Here is a 24,491-nt window from a genome sequence, read left to right as displayed (position 1 = left end):
TATGGAAAATCATGGACGAGAACAGCTTTCCCGGGAAGCTCACGAGACTGATAATAGCGACGATGGAAGGTGTGCAAAATTGTGTGAAGGTTTCAGGCGAACACCTCAGTTCGTTTGGATCCCGCCGGGAACTACGACAAGGTGATGGACTTTCTTGCTTGTTGTTCAATATTGCGCTAGAAGGTGTTATGCGGAGAGCCGGGTTCTACAGCCGGGGTACGATTTTTACGAGATCCAGTCAATTTGTTTGCTTCGCGGATTATGTGGACATTGTCGGCCGAACATTTGAAAAGGTGGCAGACCTGTACACACGCCTGAAACGCGAGTCAGCAAAAGTTTGACTGGTGGCGACCAAGACAAAGTACATGCTAGCTGGTGGGGCCGAGCGCGACAAGGCTCGCCTAGGTAGCAGTGTTACGATAGACGGGGATACGTTCGAGGTTGAAGTCTTTGAACGTCGGGTGCTTAGGACGATCTTCGACAGTGAGCAGGAAAACGGTGTATGGCGGCGAAGGATGAATCACGAGCTCACCCAACTCTACGGCGAACCCAGTGTCCAGAAGCGGGAAGGATACGATGGGCAGGGCATGTTGCAAGAATGCCGGACAGCAACCCTGCAAAGATGGTGTTTGGTTCGGATCCGGTAGATACAAAATGGCGTGGAGCAAAGCGAGCTAGGCGGGCGGATCAAGTGCGTATCGATATGGCGAGCCTGGGCAGAAACGAGGATGGAGAGATGCGGCCACGAACCAAGTATTGTGGCGTGAAATTGTTAACTCAATGTTATCTGTCTGGATGTTGACTATACAAATGAAATGAATGTTTTCCACCTGTTTGGCTTTGTAAAAAAAGATTCGTTGCTCAGGAATTTTCGGATATATTACTTAATAAAGGATATCAAATCACTTTTCAATATTTAATTAGTATTTTCTTTTATTCATGTCATTTTCATATTACAGTCGACAATTTTCAACACGTGTCGAAATCAAAAACAAATTGTTACAATTAGTTTGTATCGAACGTACCTTCAACGTAATTTTGAACCGATTTAGTTTTGTACAATGTATCTATTTACAAGTAAAGTTTGCTGTCTCAATAAATAATTCTATCAAACACGCACGTCAATCAATATTTGTTCCATAGTAGGTATTGTTTGTGTAATAGTCGAGCAAAGTTTCCGAATAATTAATAGTCGTGCACGAATGAACAATTGTTGGAAAAGTTCACTTGACTGTTATACTTTGTTCTGTTATTGTTCTCTGGTATTTCCATATACTGTTTGGGGTTTGGTTATTATAATGGTTGCTATTTGCTAACTGAAATAAATTACTAAATAAATAGTAGAAAGCTTTGGAGAAGAATTAGAAAACACTGCTATAACTGTTGTACTGAACGGTTTGTGATTGAGATTGTTGTAAACCTCTGCTGTTTTAAATTGCTATTATTATTATTACGATTGTAAATTTCAATATGGACTTTTGATTCTTAAGTAAATGGTAAATACTGATTGTTTCTCAATTTTAAGTGATGCTGCTCCAAAACATAAATGTGTGATTTTTTAACTGTGCAAAAAAGAAGGCAACGTTATCATAACAGTATGATTTTCAATCAGTCAGCCAATCCTTAACTTATTACGGCACTTTTTTGTTTCTGGTCTATAATATAATATTATCTTAAAGTTCATAAAGGATAAAATTTTATTCCAATTTTATGTTTTTCAAAACAACTTGAACTAAACTGACATACAACGATGACACTTGTAGGAGCAAAAGCCTCATTATAAAATCTAAATCATGACTCAGAATTTAAATTAGGTTATTTAACGTGGAGAAATCTCTTTGGTTTGAGCCTCTGGGGAAAAAGTTGCGAGTTTATAATAAATCCTCATCACTGGGCATTTCGTTACTTTATTTAATCATTGTAATTGCACCACACTCGCGTCACCGTTTCTGTCTGCAAATGATAGTAACAATAAATTTCCGTCCAGCTTCGGAGCGGAAATTAGGGTTAAACTAAAAACTGAACAAGCTTACGGCCTAAACATACGTTGCTAAAACAAGAAAACAAAATCACAGAGTCAATTCGCATTCGCTTATAAGCTAGAGTTTTAGTGAAGAGCAAAGGCATATTTTAGTGGCATGTGGATAAAGGGAAGATGCACTTAGTTACTTAAACTTTAAGGACTATAAGGAATCACACATTCAAACGCATAGGGTCTTTCAATTTCTTTGTTCTCTAACGAGACACACAGCAAAAACATTTCAGTCCTTTCCTGTAAGGCTTATGATTAGTTTAATCAAATGGTTTGAAATCAAATTCGTTCCATCGTGAAGAATGGCAACTCTGCTAGAATGCAAAAATCAAAGGCACGATATCAGATTGGATGGGAATCATTTTTGTTCGTCTGCGTTATTCAATTTTTCAAAATCACTTCTACATCAAAACAGCCGTTTCGATTCAGTGATGCGATGATACCATTTTCTGAAGCTGTAAAAAGTGTTGCCAGTCTCCTCGATGAACGTTTTTAAATTATTGTGACACATCCTGTTTCCAAAATACCATTGTATTACAAAATATTATTATTGCGTTTTCAAACTTTCCAAAATTTTAAATTAAGACACACGACATGACAATCGATTATCGATTAGGAATCACCAGTTTGAGTTTTCAGAAAAAACTACACCATAATATCGCTAAAAACTTTTTTTTTACAAACCTTGCCTACGGATCTCAATGTCCATAAAAGTATAAAGAAATGTCATTTTGCTCTGGAACTACTTTCCACAAGAAAATATTACTTTTCGCTATGCTATAACGATACACAATACTTCAACGAGCCTGTAGCTAACTGTACTTTGTTTTGGATTCACACTAACACACACAACAATCACTGCTAGATTTCTTCCCGTGAACAAACACTATAAAACGCGTTGACGACGATGGCACTTGATCAAACTGCTAAGATTTGCTGTATCTTTTCCCGAGACACTGTCACTGACTGAAACAAGAATGAAGTTTGAAGATCATTCAGAATAACTTATGTGTTTGATCGTTGGGAACGATTGCATTTGTGGTTATTCGCACCAACAAAACGCCTCCATTTTTGTCGGTAGGGCAAAAGCTCTAAAGTTAATCCAACAAATTAATGCACTGAATTAAGCTCATTCAAAAAATTAAATGTTGTGAAATATATCTTTAAACTGAGTACACCTATGAAATTTCGATATTTTACCATCTACAATTTAAAATAAATTTAAACAAATGTGCAGATTAACGGCACTATACAAAATAGGTATTGCTTTTTCTAATGAATTGCAAAAACATACGGAAACCAAATCAAGGATAGTCGTAGTTGAATTTAACTTAGAAAAAAAATGAATGGAAACAGTCTCAAATAAGAATCAGGTCTACCAATTAATCTTAATTATAAAACTATTAGCTCATTGAAAATGCTTGTAAAAGGCGTTTTGTTGGTTTAGCGAAATGTCACGATCGTGGTCCCGATTCATGTGGAAAATGATCAACTGCTGCAGAGCGTTGTCAACGGTTGGCGTATTGAACATGGTTAAAATTCCTACATAATGCTACTAGGTATTAAGAAGGAACTGGTCTTTGTTTGAGACTATAACTAATTCTATGGAAATTTACCCTACTAACTGGGATGGATTTTAGTGGTCAACGACAGGAATTCCAAAGATTCTCTACAAAGAGCTATGTTGGTGCCTTAGTATTCCCTTTGTCCATTAACTAACTATAGATTAGAGGTTTGGAGAAGCTGTGACTGTTTTTTTTTTATCCCGAGTAACATATGGTTTTGTTATGGTTTTATTACTTACTTAATATAAAAATTTCTTATATCAAACCACAATAAAACCACAAATGTTGTCTGGGATTACTTAGATAATGTATGGAGTTTGAAGTGTTCAGAATTTAATTCTTCTCTTTCAACGAAAAACTTCTTCTTTCAGGCGCTACGTCTCAACTGGAACATAGCCTGCTTCCCAGATTAGTTTGCCTAGGCATAGCTATGCTCACTTCCTCTACTTGACAACTGAGAGCTTTTTTATCCAATTCACATTTTTTTTGCAGTGCTATATAGTATGACAAGCACGAGAATACTTGCCCTAAAAAGTCGATAGAAATTGCAACGGGGAAAGATTCCTGGTTGAATGATAAATTTCTGGGCCAGATTTTAAACGACCTAGATATAATTCATGGTTCTGCATAATGCACCAAATCCTAGTTATTTTTTTTTTCAAAAACGTCACAAAAATTTACCAGTCGTTACGAATGTTCAAGGTACGGAAAGTGATCACTCTTAACAAAAAGGATCTTAAGATGTTCATAAGATCTTTTTTGATTTACATTATAAGACTGGTATCATGCAAATCGTTAGATTATTTGCCTCAGTGTAGAGAAATGCCATCCGAACTATATCAAACTAATTTCCACAGACCAGCTGCTTCAACTGAAAAAGAACACCCAAACTCCATACCAATGCTTTAAATTTTTACCCCATTTACCTCACAGCTTCCCTCAAATCCGTCTCACTTGTAGACCCTTCTCCCAAACCACCAGTCCCACCCATTTCCTTACTAGGCGTTCCGCTTCTTCTGCTTGCACCCGTCCCACAACTTACTGCTTCCACTCCACGTTGATGTTGCTGCTCCTGCTGCACGGGACCACCGGATACCGGCGGTTTCTCCAGCAATGCACGATTCTCGATCAACAACTGATACAGCTTGTTGACCTGGATCTGACTAGGCTGCTGCTGGGGCTCGGCGTGCTGCTGGCCTCCGCTGACGGACGCTTCCATCGAAGTTGCCGCCACTAGCGACGATGCGGACGCCACCGAGGACGGATGCACGAAGGTGGGAAACGTCTGCGAGTTGGCCATCCGGGAGATGATAGGCGGAGGCAGATCGTCGCTGAACACGATCTTGTTCGGATCCGTGTTGACCAGGATGGCCGTGGTGGCATTGATGGGCGGAATCGGCGGTGGCGGTTCTATCCGTGGATCCGAGTCCGGATCGTGCTCGTCGTACGGGTAGGCACTACCAAGTTCCGCAGTTTTGCGAGTGAGCGTTTGGAAGAGACACTTGAGATCGTCGTGGCTGCCACGGTGAGCGTTGGTAGATCCGGTAGCGGAGCCACAGTCGCCACCAGTGCCGGAATCTTTGGAAGAGAGATCATCATCCATGTCGTCGGATTCGGCTCCGTTACGACGCGTTTTGGGAGGTACCTTAGGAACAACGGTGTAGTAGCAGCGGTTCGTTGAAGGATTCTGCTCCTCGTCGTCTACGTTGGTCGTTGCTTCATTCTGGACCATGGGTATAAGGAATTCAAAATACCCCGCTGGTGCCGAACCGATGCCACTACGGACGATCAGATTCTGCTGATTAGCTTGCAGATTGTCTGGATAACCACTGTAGTCTTCATCGTTTCGTTTCCGCATCCGGAACATGACAACAATCCAAATCAACGAAGTAAGAATACAGCAACATATGATCGTGATCAAAATGATTGCTATAATATCCCGATCGTTCAACACATGGCCGGTATTACCGGATACGGTATCTGTGTTAGTACTCGAAATATCGTCATGAACCAATTCTGGGCCTTCGATAACTGATAGTTTCATCAAACCTCGTTGACTGCCAAACTCATTCTCAACTTGACATTCATAGTCTCCTGCATCGTCGAAATCCGTTTTGACGATGATCATCAACTGACCATCTGCTATTATGAAATGCCTCTCGGTTACCAAGAGTGGTTCACCATCTTTGAACCACAGGATGACAGGCTTCGGGTACCCAGATGCGGAGCAATCCAGTACAATAGACGTCCCAAGTTCTGCTACTTTTGTTTCCAACGGTTTCAAGAGCATTGGCGACTCTAGGACCAGTACCGAAGCACTAGCTTTGATCACACCAGCCGCATTCTCGGCCGAACACGTATAAACTCCCATGTCCACTATCTGAGCGTTCATTATGAAGAAAGCTCCGTCATCCGCTGAGATGTGCATCCGGCGATCCTTCGCCGCTGGAAAGTCATTCCCTCCGTCCTTTTCCCAGGAAATCTGTGGCTTAGGATCCCCGGCGGCGGCACAATCCAGCCGAGCCATTTTTCCGGCTTGCACACTGATATCACTCGGAGTTTTCTTGAAAAACGGGAAAGTACCCACCGTCACCTTAACCTTTTGGGAGTAGACCACCCCGTAGGCGTTGGTGATGATGCACTGGTACTTGCCGGCGGCTCCGTTCTGGATGTTCGGGATGGTCAGCTGTGTAGTTCCAACCGTTCCGTTGTCGTTGTTGAGCTGCGTCACAATGGAACCGGAATCCGGCAACTCTAGGTTGTCGTGTTTCCACTTGAAGGTCATCACATCTGGAGCGGTCGAGGTAGCCGTGCACACTAGCGTAACATTTGTGCCACGGATTCCGAACTGTGTTTTGGGCTCGTCAATGAGGTGCGGCTTCGGGGAGTCATCTGGAATGGAAAAAGGGTAGAATTATTATTTGATTTGAACAATGAGTTGACGTTTGTTGCAAATAAAGTTGATAATGGCAAGACATTTTTTCAGAATTCTAGAATCAACTTCAATAGGTCCAAAACCTGACAATGTGGGTGAAAATAATGCATCGAGAGATGGACTTCTACCTCACGCAGATACTGTAAAATCATGGATATTTCAGAAAGTATCTCCATAGATTAGGGCCCGTTAAATCCCCATACTTTGAAGATTACCTGAATTGCAACAAAACATTGCAACATGTTGTGTTTGCCCAAGATTCGTAGTATCGTCGAGCAAAAGGATGCAGCGACGAAGAATTGAACTCCATTTCATCATGAATGCAGATTATGTCATGGTCGAAACGGAAAAAGGCCGATATTCAAAACTGAAAAGGGTAAAAGGCAATAGGGTAACGACTGTTTATTTCGTTCTTAAACGCTAACAATTGGCGCCAGTGGCAAAAAGTACAGACAACAATTTTTAGAACATTCAGTTTCTTTCACTGGCCGCCGAGCGACGACACTGTTGTTCGTATTCCACCCACTGATCGCGCTACGCTGGATTCTCAAATTTCTCAAATTTTCAACACAAGCGCATGGAAGAATGGTAGTCGGGAAACTGTCAAAACGTATGGAAAATAATGAAAAACGTAAATTACTTGCAATTAGGGAATTGGATCAAAAAAGTAGTGATAAAAAATCAAGTGTAATGTGAATACATAACTTTTTGTGTTTAGTTCATCTTCCGTGGTGCTTTCTTTGCTTCAGGATTTCGTTTTTATTACCACTGAAAAAGAGCCATCTATCGCCTTTTCAGTGGAAAAAATTTGGTAACGCAAAAAGAACTGGTTTCGAGAAAGTTTGAAAGTGTCTCGGAGAAACCCCTTTCGCTAGAGAACTTTCCGTAGGTGTCAAGGTTTGGTGATGGAAATTTCCTTGACTTCCTTGATCGTGTCTGCCACACTAGGGTTTCAATGCTAGTAATGGACCCCTTAGTAGCTGAAATTAATTCTAGACGCTTTTCCGCAATGATATCTCAGACGCATATGCGTTTTGTTGAGTCTAACAACAAATTCAATGTCTTTACTTCATAGTACGTCTATGAAACATACAAAATCATTCGATTTTTCCAGCGAAATATGCATTTGAAAAACTGTTGTTCGAATGCCTATAATGGACCCTCCCGTGGTCCATAATAGGATTGTTTACAAATTTGACGTTGCGTATTATAGACCCTCCATTTGATTCCCATGTAATCCGGCTCGCTGCCGGCAAGCCTATTATGGACCCGCCTGGAAATGCGTATTATGGACCCTCTTGTGTGGTTTCATTTACAAAACTGTTCAAATATCTGTATTTATGCGTCTCAAACCAAATATTTTGCCTGAAACTGCTGACTAACAATGTAATCGAAGTTCCCCCGGTGGATTTTCATAGGAATAAAGTTGCTTTGAGTGTTAATTTTATGTTTTTCTGTAGGGGGTTCATAATACGTAAAGGGTCCATAACCGGCATCGACTCCCTATATACAAATCCGAATATGGCAACTTTCGATTTTTAACCTCTCAGCTAATAATTGTGGAAATGCTCAATGAACACTAAGCTGAGAAGCAGATTCTGTCTCAGTGAGAACGTAATAAAAAGAACAAGATGTTACGACGGAGGATGCAAAACTACATGAAGATCTCTAGCTTTTCAAATCTCGCCGAGGACTACGGTAGAGTGATGGACTGCCATTGTTGCAAACTTATCATAAACCATTACACTGAAAACTCATTGATGCGTTATAATTAGTTTGCTTATCATACTTACAGCACGAGAAGTTTGAAGCACTCAGCTCCCGGATCAGCTGCCCGCGCAACCAAATGGGATAGCTGCATTCAGCATCCAACTGGAAGACGTCTTTCCGCTCCTTCATCCAGTGGTAGAACCACACGAGATTGCAATCACACAGCAGATTAGTGGAGTTCATGATCAATGTCTGTAAGGATTCGACTTATTAGACTAAAATATTTTTCACCGCAGCAAATCCAAACTCACCTTCAACCGAATCGTATCCTTAAACGCGTTGCTCTGAATAGAAGAAATGTTGTTCTGACTCAGCTCCAGCAGCAGCAACGACTTGAGTCCAATGAAGGCATTCCTGCTGACGGATTTAATTTCGTTCGAGTTAAGATACAACCTTTCCAATTTGGATAAGCCGTAAAATGGTCCCCTCATGTCCTCGATGGTCCAGGAAATTTTGTTCATACCCAAGTAAAGCACCTCCAAGCTTTTCGTATTGTTGAACGTTCCTTCGCCAATGGCGGAGATTTGATTGCTTTCTAGGTTGAGAGTTTTCAGCTGCGAGAGTTCCTCAAAAGTGTACTTGTCCAGAGACTCCAGTCGGTTGTAGGACAGATCTAGGGTGAATAATCTCGGAGCAAACTCCCACCCGTCCTGTTCGATCTCGACGATTGCATTCCGTGATAAGGCCAAATTTGTAAGGCTCGTCAGGTTGAACAGTCCTCCCTTCCGAATACTGGTTATGCTGTTGTTGTTGAGCTCTAGAGTCTGAATCGTTGTCAGCCCATGGAAGACGCCATCCATGAGACTGGTTATGCGGTTGTTGTTCATCTTTAAACTCTTCAACTGATTCAAGTTCTGGAAGGTTAAACTCTGCACTTCTTCCAGTGCATTGCTGTTGATTTCCCTATTGGAGTAGAATGAAACGATATAGACTTTCGAACTCAGATGCTTATTCTATTAACTACTTACAATCTCTTCAGTGACTGCAACCGCTGAAACGTTCCCTTGCCCAGCGTTGTCAACTTGTTGAAATTCAAGTTCAAATACTGCAAACTGTTCTTGTCCGGAAACGATCCGTAGTTGACGTCCTTGATGTTGTTCCGAGACAGGTCCAAAAACTTCAGACCCGTCAGGGCTTGCAGTGCTTCAACTTCGATGGCCTCGATCCCGTTGTTGGCCAACTGTAACCGCACCAAGCTGACCAGTCCGGAGAACCTCGGTATCCGGCCCAGGTTGTTGTGATTGACGTTGCTGTCGTGGGGAGAAATGATAAATCAATTATCGATAAGCCGATTACCCAATGGTCGAGATTGCAATGGTACTTACAGAACTTGCAGTTTGCTTAGGTTAACCACCTGCGCCTGAACTGCGTCGTAGCCGAGCCGATTCGACGATAACTCTCTGCAAATGAAGATTAATCGAAAGCGGTGTTATCAACGGTTCGTTTATCGGGTAGGCGCAAGCGGTTGATCGTCATCGCCACACCTTGGCTGAACTTCGGGGAATGAAATCATCAACATTTAGAAAGAAATGGATCACCATAATTTGGTAATCGATATCGGGCATTTATCGGGATGAAGAGTCCGATTGGGAAGCAATCGGTAGCACATACCGCAGCACGATTAGAATCCCCGTCCCCGGCGGAAAACTCGGTTGGCATGCATCATCATTCATTATAATTGACCCTTCCTCTCTCGCTGCCACCCATCCGGCCTTATGGAAGCGGGAAATTCCAATCGCTAACTGACTGATGGAGCGGAGTGATGATGATAGAACACGATCGTTGAGTAATAACAGTTTATGGTCGAGTACAGGTAGAACGTTTATGTAATGGGACGCGGTATTCATTGCGAATGAAATGAACGCACCGAGTTGAGTCGAGTATCACGGTGTTCTTCAAATCGTTATTATCAGAAACAAAAATCGTGCTTACCAGTCGCTTTCGATGGTTAAGCTGCAAGTCCGACAAAAAAAAATATTTTTTTTTGGATCGTGCGGTGGTGATTTTGAAGCTATGCCCTTTTGATGGTATGAGACCAAAAATTCAAATAAAATCAGAAAAAATCTTATGGGTTTCGTTCACTCTAATGACTTAGCCCAGCGTTCTTTCGGTCCAATATTTATATAGAGTATTGAGTGTTTGAAAAGAACTTTTTTACGCTTAGAAATAATTTGAACCACGTAATTTTTCGAAACTAGTTTTACACCATTTACGATAGGATGCCGAAAAACTACCAGAGATATATCCAGCTTTTTACGCTAGCTATAAAACTGAGGGGGGTGATTTGACTTTGACATAACTTACCTACCAAGTTTATAGTTTAGCATAAGTAAGCCATGCATTCCGATTGCTGATTGAAATGTTAATATTTTTTACTGGATCTGCTTTGCACCTGAATATTTTTTGTAAAGCCAGCTCATTTTATACTAATATCTTTATTTTATTTAAGCATCGATACCAGAATAGCGTTTTGTCCAGACACGAGGACTGAGGAAGACACAATTCCCGTGTCGAAACGTCGGGCAAATATATAAGCCGTTGTAAAAATTAAGACTGCGTAGCCGAAAAGCATAATTGATTACAACCATACAGTCGATTCTCCACCAGGTCTTTACTAGAATTTCTCCAGGAATTTCTCCTAGGATTCCTCAGGGAACTTTTCGAAAGATTAATTCTGGGATTGCACCAGAGAGATATCTCCAAAGATTCTTCAAGCAATTTTTCCTGATATTCCTAACTCCTCTGAGGATTCCTCCAGGAAAATCTTTTCAAATATGTATTTAAAGTTTCTTCCAAATTACAGTACGACGATTTTTTTAAGGATTACTTCAGATATTTCTTCAATGATTTCTCCAGAATTTCCTCTGGTAGTCTTCACGGGATATTTCTAGGCATTAGTCCTAAGATTTCTTGCCGGATAAATGCTCCCGGAGATTCCACCAGAAATTTATCTAGGGATTTTACAAGAAATAACTACATAAATTCCCATACGGATTCCAAAGGATTTGAAAGAGTAATCTCCGGTTAAACTCCTGGAAAAATCCCTGGAAAATTTCTTGCAGAAGCCTAAAAAAAACTGAAGAAAACTCTGCAAAAATTGCTGTAGAGATTTTACTCGACAAATCCCTTTAGAAATCTCTGGAAAAACGCCTGTAGGACTCCAGGAGGCATAACTGGAAGAATTCCTAGAGCAAGCATTCTCCAGGAATTCTTCCAAGTTTCCCAGGAAGAATCACTGTAGATGGAATCCGTAGAGAATTCCCTGAAAACCCCTTGTAGATATTTTTCTGATGAAATCCTAAGAAAAATCCCAAGAGAAATCTCTGGAGGAATGCATTCAAAAGGAATTTATGTAGAGCTTTCATTGGAGGAATTTTTGTAGAGATTTTCCTAAAGTAATACTTAAGGTAATTCTTAGGATAATTTCTGATGAAATACCTGCAGGAAATCAAGGGAGAATCTATGAAGAAATGTCACTGATTTCAAAACAACAACAAAATCTTGAGGAATTTGTGAGTTGTAAAACACCTACAGGAATTCCTGGTAGAATCCGTGGAGGAATCTCGGAAGATATCTCCGGAATAATTCTATAGAGAACTTCTGAAGAAATCACTAGAGAAATATCTTGAATAATCCATGAAGAAATTGTCCTAGTGCAACTCCTAGAGAAATTCCTGGAGAAAACCTTGAAGATCTATCTGAAAGTATCCTTGGATGATTTTCTAGAAGAATCTCTGAAGGAATACCAGAAGAAATCGCTTGGAAAATCACTGGAGAAATCTCCGGAGGAAAGCCTTTCTGGAAGAATTCCTGAAACAGGTCCTAAAGGATTTCTTGGACAAATTCCTGGAAGAATTTCAGTGAAAATTGTACTGGAGGAATCTATAAAGGAATCACTGGAGATATTTCTCCGTGAATTCCTTGCAAAATTTCTGAAGGAATCCCTGTTGATATTTTCTTGTAGGAATCAGTTGTTAAATCTCTGGAGGAACCCCTGGAGGAATTGCTTAGATATTCTTGGAGCCCTCGGTCTAAAATCTATCATGGCGTGTAAAATTTCTTCCTGGAGGAATCTCTGGCAAAAGACCTAGTGAAAAAATCGCTGTTGGGATTACGGTAGAGATTGTATTGAAGAATTTTCTGATAGAATCAATAAAGGAATCTTCAAAATAATTCCTGGATAAATCTCTGGTTTTCCTGAAGGAACGTCTGGTGCCCCATTTGAACAGGTCTCAAAATTGCGATTCATGCCAAAAGTTATTATTCGCCAGCGATAAAATGTCGTTTCACTTATTCGAAACAAGAATTTTGACTTGTCGAATGATGATTCCGATTCCTTAAATTATATTTTTTCTTCTAATTTTGTCGTAACGGAAATGATATTCGATTATAATAATTAAATGTTTGACAAGCCCATATAGCCGTAGCGATAAACGCGCAGCTTGTCATCAAAACCAAACTGAGGGACATGGAATCGAATCCCAACGATCGAGCATCTTTCCAGGTTGGAAATTTTTCTCGATATCCCAGACATACAGTATTTACGTGTTTGCCACACGAAATACAAATGCAAATATTGTAAAATATCAAAGCTCTCCGTAAATAACTGTAAAAACACTTATCCGAGAAGCAGGCTCTGTTCCAGTAGGTACGTAACGCCAGAAACAAGGGAAAGTGTCCATTTATATCTCGATGAAGAATCGTGTACTTTGAGCCGTCGCATGATGGAACTATATGATGGCCCTTAAATGTCCACACCACACCCTACCAGACGGCTCCGGAATACTCCGACCAAATCCAGCCAAATCTAATTGTTGGTCCCCTTGATGCTCTTGTAAATCGGAATGAAATTTGAACAGAAAATTTCAGATTTCTATCTCTTCTCTCTACAATGTTGCAGCTTAATTAGAGTGAAACTTGATCAAAAATGACCCCAAATGCACTAGGAAGATTTTAGTATGCTTCAAGTTAAAAATCTGTTTTTGGGCTTATTTCAAGGTTTTTGAAAATCATAACTACTGTGCGGAAAATCAAAACCACTTGCTATTAACACTATTCGAAAGGTAATTCTATTCTGTTGAAGTTTGACAAACACTCTAATAAGATTAAAGTGAGTTTTAACATTGTTTGAGCGAGATTTATTCTCAATAGTACCCACAAATCATATTTTTCTTATTATATTTGGTATTAAAAATACACATTGATCTTATTCTTCTTAGGATTAATCAACAGAAATCACACATAATAAATCTATGAATTAATGACCCGTAACAGTTTACATGGTGCTTTAGGCAATATAAGGGAAGAGCACCAATTTTCGACTTAACACTAATATTCGATCTATCCATATGATCTTAGCCTACTTTGTATAACAATCCGCAAATTGGTGCAGAATTCTTGTAGGTCGAAAATTAGTGGTTTTCCCCTACTACAAAAAAAAACAAAGACCGAACACCACATCATAACTCAATGATAGTTAAATCGTGAATGCCTTATCAATCCATTTAAATTTCATGTGTTTGTTTCAGGGCTGTGCATTTTCGAAAGCATTTTGTGAAACACGAAGGTTTGGTTGCGTCGTCTCAATGGTGACGAACAACTGCGTCGCTTCGTTCTTCTTTCACCACTCATTCGTTTCGTTACCTGGTTGAAAGCAGCGAACAAGAAAGGTGAAATGAAAGAGTAAGAACTTCGTTTCATTTGATTTCATTGAAATCTATCAAAATGTTTCAAATTGGATTTTACCTATTTTTTTTCAATAGTAATGTATATAACTGGTTAGGTAATAAATTAAGATAGAGAAAATATGCGGGCCATCATGTCGTTCATTTGAATTAATCTGCTCCTAAAGTTAGAGACTACCGATTGAAAGACCAGCTCGCTGCGGTGAGGCTCTGATATATGACGCGCGACGCACAGGCAGCACGAAAGAAATGAAAGACTACGCTTGCTGCGATGAAAGGAAATGTTTGTCGGATTGAAACGAAACAGTAGAGTTTCAATCGAAAGGGAAGCTTAAGTCAGTCAGTTGGGACTGAAAATGCTTTCAATGAATTGAAAATGGACGGCATTTGTTTGTTCATTACTCCACGAAAAGGGCGTAAACAAAACTTTGTTGTTATTATTGTTCAAAACTCCACCCAAAAGTTACATATAGCTAAGAAATAATTACTTCCGATAATCACGGTGTATAAAATACTGGTTAATCATATCTGATTTCCTTTGAATTTCCAAACTTATACCATCAAAGGGGTGTAAATTCAAAACTAGTCCTACGATTGTTTTAAAAATTTGCCCAGACTTGCAGCTCAGCTTTAAAAACAACTGGTGATCACAGTTTTGATTGAGATTTTTTCGATAAAAACGGTTTGAGGAGCACCGCACTTGTATCGAACCGTATCGAACGTTCGGCGGATGCAGCCCATTAGGGCATGCGAGAGTAGGTACGAATTGTTTGGGGCTGCACCCGCTCGCTCATTGAACTTCAAGTGCGTCAATATGAAGGAGACGGGAAGTGATGTTGAGAGCTGTTGTGAGTGCGCAGCTATTTTTCAATTTTTGAACTTTTGAATGATTTCCTTTGCTCGACAGCCAGTAGTGTAACTTACATGTGTATCGAAATGTAAGTCATGGAACAAGGTTCATTCAACTTTGAATACGTATCCTGTTCGTTATGGATCACTACGAAATGCTTTGAGATACCATGAAGCTATTCCTTCAACTTTTTTAGTTACGTAAAATATTAAAATTTGTCAAAAAAAATCACTTTAATCAAATCGTTACCGCTTTTGAAGCTTTGAAGATTTCATTCAAATCGGTCAATGAACAACTGATATCTAGCCTACCAAAGTTGATCATTTTGTATGGAAAATCATAAAAGTTTCAAATGTTTGGTCCAATACTGTACATAGAGCCAAAAACTGCTCTAATAAATTACCACAAAGGCAAAAAGATAAAAAATACTGTATATTTTAGACCCAGAATAAATTTTGCCTGCGAATAATTTCTATTCTATTTCATATGAGTTTTGGTTTTGTTCAGTGATTCAATTGTCACCCAACACGCAGCAACAAAAACATTGTCACCTCCTATTCTTGTTGCAACAATTTTATTCCGCAACATCAGTTTGTCATCACTTAAACAGAATATGACAAAGATCAATCACCACGTGCGCAGCGATTTTCTGGGCTTCGCATTGCAGTTTTCGAGAACTTTCTCCATGTTGGTAAACATTGACACATTATCAAACAGCATCTATAAACAAATTTGGTTTTATGTTTAAAATAACTGATTAATTGCGAGTTGAATAGGTTGCAACATTGTTGCGCTCTGAGATTGTCATGACAATTTTGCATTTGATTGTGTCCTTATCCGCATCAGTTGTGACAAACGGTTGTGAGCGATCTTGCTTTGTTGTTTGTTTTTCGACTATTCTGATGACAATTTGATTCACTGGTTTTGTCTCTTAATTTAAGGGAATTGAGTTGAAGTCTAGAATTCGACAACATTAAAAATAATTGGAAAGGCTTACTTCCAACAATCAAAAATTATTAGAACTGCAACTTAAAAGCCCTTGTCCTTGCCCCTCTGGTACTGATTGGGTCATTGTGAGATAATAAAAAAAGAGTTTCATCAAGACTACAGAGTAACAGATCCTTAACTCCAGCACATCACAAAAAAGGAGGCCCATCCCTTTTAACAAAATTGTTGACTAACCTTCAAATTCTTACATGTTTGGTTCAGAAGAACAGAGAAACTTCAGTACAATCAGAGTTAAAACACCACGTTTTGGGTTTGGATTTAAAAGTTTGAAGGTTAAAATTGTGTGTTGAAAATAATTTCAAATTTACAGAGAATACACGATATACAAAAGGAAATTAGTAGCTTTGTCAATCAAGATCACGTTGAACAATCAGTAGTGCTAATGAAACACTAAGGCAGCGTCCATTAATTACGTAACGCTAAAATTGAAATTATTTGACCCCCTAACCCCCTCCCTTGCGTAACGTTTTTTGTAAGAAAAAATTCAAATTTTTGTATGAGCCGTAACGCTTGAGTCTACTCCCCCCCTCCCTCTAGAGCGATACGTAATTTGTCGATGCCGCCTAATGTTGTAGGCAGATTCGGCATTTTATGATAAAAAAAAACAACCTGACAATGATTCATTAAAATTTAATTATTTCGATATCACTTTCATGTTGTCGGTTCCTTGTATAAGTCCTGCTAATATGGCAATACTCAAGTAGCAACCACGAGCTGCCAATGTAGTTCAACTTCGAGCTCAAGATGCAATTTGATGTGTCACATCGAGGGGTTTTGTTCATTTACATATCTGGGTACTTTTCAGCATGTTATCAAAAATGACACGATTATGGTGTTTTGTTCATTTTTATATCTTTATTCTTCCTATGAGACATCAGGACCGTTAACAGTTGTTACAAATGTAATCTGAAGTTGAACAAATGAATGTCTCTAATGCGAATGATGTGAAGTACTATTTCAATTTTCCTAATAAACCATCAGCTTTGTGTACCTGGAACCAATTCTAGCACACCATCTGTTATTATCTTAAAGCAGAAGGTCACCTTGCAACATGTTAACCAAATTATAGTGGTATATTTTAATGTGAAAAAAAAACTTTCCAAATTTATCCTTTTTGTACTTCCAGAAGCTACCGTGCAAGATTGAGCGGAGTCCATTAAGTTTTCGGGGGTTTAATGAACACTCCTGACAAACCACTACCTGATAACGCTAACCGAACGGCTAATCAACTTAATGGATTAAAAGATTTTTCATAATTGGAACGGTTATTTCAATATATTTGGCTGATTTTATCCAATCAGACTTCAAGAATAAAATCAATCAAATATAGCTTAGCTTAGCTCAGCTTAGCTTAGACTGACTACACATATCAATGGTTGCTATTCCGTGATTGACCGAAGTCAGTGAAAATGCACAAAGAATCAACTAGAAGTTCGGCTGGGATTGGCCATAATCTTCTTCAGTGTGCATATTCAGTGTCTCTATTTATACATGGTCAATAACGCCACCGGCCACGTCCTTGCAGTCAGGAGGGATTGGGGGAAGGAATGTTAGTGTGTAACCTTTGCTATTTGGAGACCGTGTTTGCCTCTGCATCTCCACAAAGATTACTGGTAGGGATGTTTGTTAATGGGGAGGATCGTTGGGTCACAGGATTCACTTTGATAAGCGATTAGACCATGATAAATAATTATTTGTGAGATATAAACATGCTTATATGTAAATATAATATTTTCATTTGATATGAACAATATCTATGTAGAGAAAAATTATGCCGACACTTGAGGTGACGAACCTTTAAAAGTTTGTTGAATAAAGTGAACCTTTCGCAAGTCTACACTTGTAGTGCCGAACCATTCAAAGTTTTTTTTAATTACAAAAATAAAGATAAAAAATAAGGAGTTTTGAAAAAAAAATGGACATAAATAATTTATGAATCAGAGTTTATATCGACACTCACAGTGACGAACCTTTCAAAGTTTGATGAAAAATCATATTTACGTCTCACCGTTGTAACGATTAAAGGTGCAGTCATACATATTTTATAGATTAGAAATAGTAGCATGAAACGAGCTCACCAATTGATCCGTCATCCTTGAGCAGCAACAATCCACTTTCAGCTTCACTCGTTTGCTCGGCTATATAAAAGCACTCAGAGAGAATAGGCGCGCGACCCGAGAGGAAAAACAACTGACGACTGCTCGGGCTTCCTTGACGCACTGCCCAGGAGCAAGCGTCAACGTCGAAAGATCAAAAAAAAACTAATCGAACGCGGCACTTTTTCACTTTCACTCGACTGACGCGCGACATGTTAGATCCTGCCCTCATCGCAGGAGCAAGCGTCAAGGTCGAAGGATCAAACACAACTAAAGGATCACGCCACTTTTTCACTTTCACTCGACCGACGCGCGACATGTTTGATCCTGCCCTCATCGCCGTCCCCCGCAGGAGCAAGCGTCAAGGTCGAAGGATCAAACACAACTCTCAAGAATAAAATCAATCAAATATATTGGAAAAACAATTCCAATGATGAAAAATTCCTTAATCGACTTTGTGACCGTGCGATTAGCGTCGTCATGCAGTGGTTTGTTAGGAATGTGGGTTCGATTCCCGCTTCCGCCCGTGATTCATTTTTGCTGAGAGTAGTGAGAGTGCCACAATGCGTTGCATGCTGATCAATTGTCTAGTATGGTGCTTCCTTCATTGGACAAAATCGTGCATAAGTCTTTACTTTGTTCAATATGTGCAAAACAAGACGTTCCTAAATGTTGAAGATATCTTTTTCAAAATGGGCATTGCATAACATTCTACGCATTATAACAGCTAACACCAAATTGATGACTAACTACAGCACGCTGTCAAACAACCGAGTTGACCAGGGCATACCTGTTTGCATATGCATTCTGAATCATCTTGAATGATCAACGAACCTCCCAAATTGCGAACAAACCTTGTCGGTTGCAGTTTTTGCACCCGCATCAAAATCTTATTTTTAGCTCTCAGATTTCCGATTTTCCTCCTTCGACAGTTCAAACATCCCCGATCCCGCGATTGACGCGCGTTCTTCCTCATAGTCTGTCTAGAGATCGTTGAAACCGGGAGCGCCCGTGCATAGAAAATAAAAATCACGTAACACCCGATTAAATCGCTGCAGCTCGGCGCGTCCATCAGTCTAGCTAGCTAGGCCTCCCCGGTGGCGACGCGGGGTGATTGGATGCAAAACTGCGACTTGAATAAAGGAATCCGCGAGGCACCAAACTGGCTGGCGGCCGGCTCGAGCGAACGTGTGTGTCGATGTGTTGTGTGATGAGTGTTGTACTAGGGGAAGAGGGTTTGAAATGCCAACTTGAGCTCAATCGTACTTTACAGAGATATAACTTTGTTTTAAGTAGATAAAAACCGAATTTAGTACTACAGTCAAACCTCCATGAGTCGATATCGAAGGGACCATCGACTCATGGAAATATCGAGTCATGGAACACGAATCCTTTGGAAAGCTGTTTCGTGGGACCATCATAGTAATCATGAAATTTCGTTGTTATTATGGTTCCATGAGTCGATATCGAGCCATAGAAGATCGACTCATGGAGGTTTAACTGTATACCATTTCATTCCACTAGAGTTTGCATCTTTTGACAGATACGCGTATTTCGACCTCAACTGAAAGGCCGTCTTCAGTGTCGTGTACTAGTACAGTAGGGCGATTCAAATTTTAAAAATGTTTGAAAATCCAATCTCCCATATGCTCCTTTCCATCCTTACCATTAAAATAGTGTTCTGTGAAATTTTCAGCTTTTTAGGTGGTGATTTAAAGGTGGCCCAAAGACAATGTAGGTTTGTATGGAAAAATTTAGAGAAATATTCCAAACACGCTAGTACTGCAATGTAAGTAGGAACTTATCATCCCATATTGGAAACTCATTCTTCTAACATGAATGAAAGATGTTGCTGAAGCAACAAATCCCTTTTGAGCTAGTTTTGTTTGAGAGTTGTACATGTTTGCAACTTGCAAGGCTACAATCCCATATTAAGCTAAATAATAGCAAACAAACTCATGAATATCTCTTCTGCTATCCGACGGATTGAATTTCTCTCTTCAGCAAATTTATTTATTATGGTTTGATGAATGATTGTTTACTATGGGATAATAAGTTTGGACTTACATTGAAGCACTAGCGTGTTTGGAACATCTCTCAAAATTTCTCCATAGCAATTTCCATATAAACCTACATTGTCTCTGGGCAACCTTTAAATCACCACCTAGAAAGCTGAAAATTTCACAGAACACTCTTTTTATGGTGAGGATGGTAACAAACATATGGGAGATTGGATTCTCAAAAAAATTTAAATATTGAGCCGCCCTACTAGTACAGCCTAGTACACGACACTGAAGACGGCCTTAAAGTTGAGGTCGAAATACGCGTATCTGTCAAAAGGTACAAACTCTAGTGGAATTAAATGGTATAGTACTAAATTCGTTTTTTTATCCACTTCTAGGTATTCTACTAAACAGCTCGAAGATTTATTGTCTACTTTGTTTTACTAAAAACCGGTAACGTATCACGGTAGTTTACAATATTTCTTATTGACAAAAAATATATTTTCACAGAAAATTTACAAAAAATTGTTTTGTACACTATTGATTTTTATGAAACTTGCAAAGCCAGTACTACAAAATTAGAAACAGTAGTAGTTTATATTATTAATTTCAATGAAATTTAAACTAGTCCATTCAACCCGATGAGTGCATTCTGAACCACTATGCCCTATATTGTGCGAGGGAGCAACAGCGACATGCTGGCTGACTGACTGACTTGACTGGGGATAGGTGAGCTGCGTATTACTCATCAAGCTGGGTAAGGCCGAGCTGTGGCACCGTGAGTCGACCTACAGCGGCTGTAAAAGTGCAAGTTTTGTTTATTGTAAATTCCTTGCCGGTACCTCTCCCCCACCACATAAGTGCTCCTCTACAACATATTAAGTTGATGCACTTTCCTCGTTTCCTCCTCCCTCATTTAGAGTGCGGCAGACAGCAGCGTGGGGATTAAATTCTTATCACCCAGGCGGACAACTCGCGGAGGCAGCTTATACTTAACAGCGCAATCGAATTGATTCTCGTCGGATTATGGTGTGGGGCTGTTATAGACATTGACATTCAAATCGAAACGCTCACGCGTTTGACACTAATCCGACCGCGGGAGGGTTAACAGTGGGTAGACTACGCTTTTTCCGCTGACCACCCATGTGCGTACAGCAACTTTTAATATTTGTAAGTTGGCGAGTTAATTCGCTATGACAAACATGACCGCAGAGGAATGTTATGTTACACCCATTTCCTACAAGAACGTTGCCGTTGCTAATTAGTAATCTATACAGCATTCGTTTGTAACTACGACATTTCTGCCCGTAAAAGGATAACGGTCCCATATAGAAAAAGTAAGCATTGAGAAAATGTTACTCAAAATTCAAAATTTGTTTTCTCATACAAAATTTAATAATTTTCTTATAGATTTCGAAGTGCCATACACATTTATCATCACCTACTACAAATTTTGGCACTATGCCAGCTAAAAATATAAACAACATAAATATAAGTACTATGGGAGTTGAAGGTTCATACTGATATGTCTTCATTTTTCAATATAGGACATATTTTTCCGCAACATTTTCAAATACCTATAGTAATGTTTAGTTGGTTAGGAAATCCACATAAGCCAGTCATGCTCTTATGGTCAGATTTCCTTTGGAATGTGTGTTTTGACTGTGTGCACATGCGGAAAGTGCGAATTATTAATATGAGGCTCAGCATCGCCAAGTTGAGGCCCAGGCTGGAGGTGCAGTTGCCTTTTTTTTTTTGTTCGAACGCTGTCGCTAATTAGAGCAACTTCTCGCGAATCACTCATTAGTCAGGTGTTGCGAGTTGCGATCACGCGGAAAGACGGCTGGCTGACGCAAGTTGGGTGTTTCATTGGAAAATGATGCTGTGTATGATTGAGATTTCCGCTAGAGCGATGAATGAGGTTTTGGATTAGGAATTCTTGCGATCTAAGGTAGTAGTTTTGACGGTACATGATAGATGACATGTGAATAACCTCTTTGCAAGACGAAGTATTGGTTTCAGAGCAGTAACAAGAGTCAAGTTATTGCAATTATATAAATTTTTTTTTGTTTATAAGTTTTGTCGAACATCTCACAATATTAAAGATTGTAATTCTTGCTTTTCTTCCAAAATTTTTACAAACAAAATTCTCACACATTCTTGGAAACCTACTGCAAACATAACTTACATCGCTAACTTCTTTTTTAATGTCCGCCACAATGTACCGTGACCGTCATTTCAACACATAAATTCAATACTACGTTAAGACTTAGTATAGCTGTTATTAGCTTATGCAATCATAACAATCGTGATTTACAATATATCATGAGGTTCTGTTAATCGTATATTGCTACAGTTCGGATTAGATCAGAAAATAATCGTCTTCGGTGATTTAGCTGCACAGACTTTAACTTAAAACTAGACAAAGGACAAGCATTCTCCAGTGGCACAACCGAGAAACATTCCTGACAAAAGGTTTCAATTTCTGGAGCGGAAATCAAACCCACAACCAATTTTATCTTTATCAGGTAATAAGGTGTACCTGTGGTGTAAGCATTTTACCCATATTTAGTGTAGACAACAAACTTCTAGCAAATGATTTCTGATGAAGATTTTTCACCTACTGTATATCGTGCGGTGGAAAATCTGATTGAGAGATTGTTCTGCTGCAAAACTCAGCCGAATATATCAATATTCTAGCTTATCAGGATCCCATTTTATGTAAAACTAAGAAAGATTGCCGCTAGACCACCAATCATTGTTCAGATTTTTCATCGCCACCCAGGTAATCAAATAGTTCTACAAGATCTAAAACAACAGAAAATTTAAGAAAAATTGTTACCAGCACACTCTAGCGGATATACTTTCAACCTCATGTTTCATTACCAGATCGCCCTTGATCTGTCGAACATCGGAATTTGAATCAAAGTGTTCGGAATATTATATGGAATAAACATTATTTTCGGCGCATACAATAACTAACAGTTAAGTATTGCAAATGAATTAAAATTCCCATGAATATCATTTGATTCATGCCAATCAGATGCATTTGAAGTCAGTACTGGCCTTAAGTGTTCGGAATACGAGTCAAAACAGTACTTGTTTTTGCACTGTTCAGCCAGTTAGCTAAAATTCAATTTAATTTATTCATCATCATTATTGAAAGTTAATAAGCTTAAACACGTTGTTTTATGTTTACTCAGATACAATAAGTAACACATGCAGAAGAAATTTTTTTACAATTGAAAATATATATATTTATTTTTTATATTGGCAGGTGTCCAAATTTCGAGGCAAAATTATGAAATGTTGCAAAGACTGGGCGCTTATGTTTAAAACTTCTAGTTAGTAAAAATAAACAAGATCTTAAAATTTGTTCCTAGCACATTCATCTTCAGAAAGATTTGTCGCTGCCGTATAATCCATATCTACTCAACAATTTTGTCGAAAACCCTAAGATTCAAGTTTTCAGGATCTTAAGATACAGAAGATCTAAGAAAATTTATTTTAAGTATCACATAGATAATTAGATTTGTTACTGCCCTTTATCTGCTGAACAACTTGGCCGAAGACACCGACCTTCCAGCTTATGCGAATCTTGAGATATAGAAAATTGTAAATAAAAAGTAAGTAGCACAACCTTGCGGATCAATTTCTAATTAACTGCAACCCTTGATGTCTACACAATTATGTTGAAGACACCAACCTTATATATAGCTCACCAGGGTCTTAGAATGCACCAAACTGGAAAATTTATTACAATCACCACCTAGCGGATGAATTGCTAATCAGGTTCGTTACTGCCAGTTGATTTGTTGAGAAACTTTGCCCAAGGCACCTTATAGCTTATTGGGATCTTGAGAAATATAGAAGATTAAAGGAAATTTGTGACAAGCGCCACCGAGTGGATTAATTCCTGATTAGATTTGTTATTGTTATTGATTGTTATTGGTAGCTCTTGATCTCCTGTACAACTTTGCCGAGGAAACCAACCTTCTAGCTTATCAGGATCTCGAGATTTACAAGATTGAATAAAATTCGTTGCTAGGGCCATCTAGCGGATAAATTCCAATACGCTTTGCAAAAAAGGACCACGTGATTATTGAGCCGAAATCGAATTCAGGTTAACTTCTGCGCCCATGCGTCCTCAGTGGCGTATGAGTAACGCGCCCTATCTAGAGAACAGGGAGTCGTGAGTTTGATTCTCACGAGAAGACGTGTAATTTTTTCGCAAACTTCACATCAATTTGTCCATTTAATCCAATTGCAAAGTATATGTAATGTTTAGTTTTTCGGTAGTTGTCAAACTTCCACTCGGCTGGTTAGCAGTAAAATACGAATCATAATTAATTAATACACGTCAAAAGTATGTTGGCCGAATGAAGGTTAATCTACACAGCAAAAAATTCTCAAATTTACGTAACACGTAATTTTTTATGACAACCATGTAAAAGGAGTTCTAACTGAACATTCAACGTCATTTAATGTAAACTGTCTCATTGCATTCGAAAATGCTTGCAATCTTGAGTGAAACTGAAGCATTTCATG

The 24,491-nt window shown here is 39.1% G+C and overlaps 1 protein-coding gene across 2 annotated transcripts in view; it reads right to left on the bottom strand.

The window, feature by feature from the left end:
- Positions 1-915: 915 nt before the first annotated feature.
- The window catches only part of LOC5566381 (leucine-rich repeats and immunoglobulin-like domains protein 3), a 39,770-nt gene continuing 16,194 nt past the window's right edge, over positions 916-24,491 (bottom strand). The window contains exons 2-7 of one of the 2 annotated variants that reach the window (XM_021846699.1): positions 9,628-9,702; positions 9,271-9,552; positions 8,554-9,205; positions 8,326-8,494; positions 4,597-6,489; positions 916-2,998 (exon numbers count right to left, since the gene is read on the bottom strand). In XM_021846699.1, coding sequence (XP_021702391.1) covers positions 2,919-2,998; positions 4,597-6,489; positions 8,326-8,494; positions 8,554-9,205; positions 9,271-9,552; positions 9,628-9,702 — 3,151 coding nt within the window. In that variant the 3' untranslated portion in view covers positions 916-2,918. The remainder of the gene's footprint in view (positions 2,999-4,596; positions 6,490-8,325; positions 8,495-8,553; positions 9,206-9,270; positions 9,553-9,627; positions 9,703-24,491) is intronic. The other variant, XM_021846700.1, reaches the window with a different exon arrangement.

Source organism: Aedes aegypti, chromosome 2 (assembly GCF_002204515.2).
Source record: "Aedes aegypti strain LVP_AGWG chromosome 2, AaegL5.0 Primary Assembly, whole genome shotgun sequence".
NCBI lineage: Eukaryota > Metazoa > Arthropoda > Insecta > Diptera > Culicidae > Aedes > Aedes aegypti.
The sequence above is the reverse complement of the archived record's forward strand: the minus strand, read 5'-3'. Positions and strand labels throughout refer to the sequence as shown.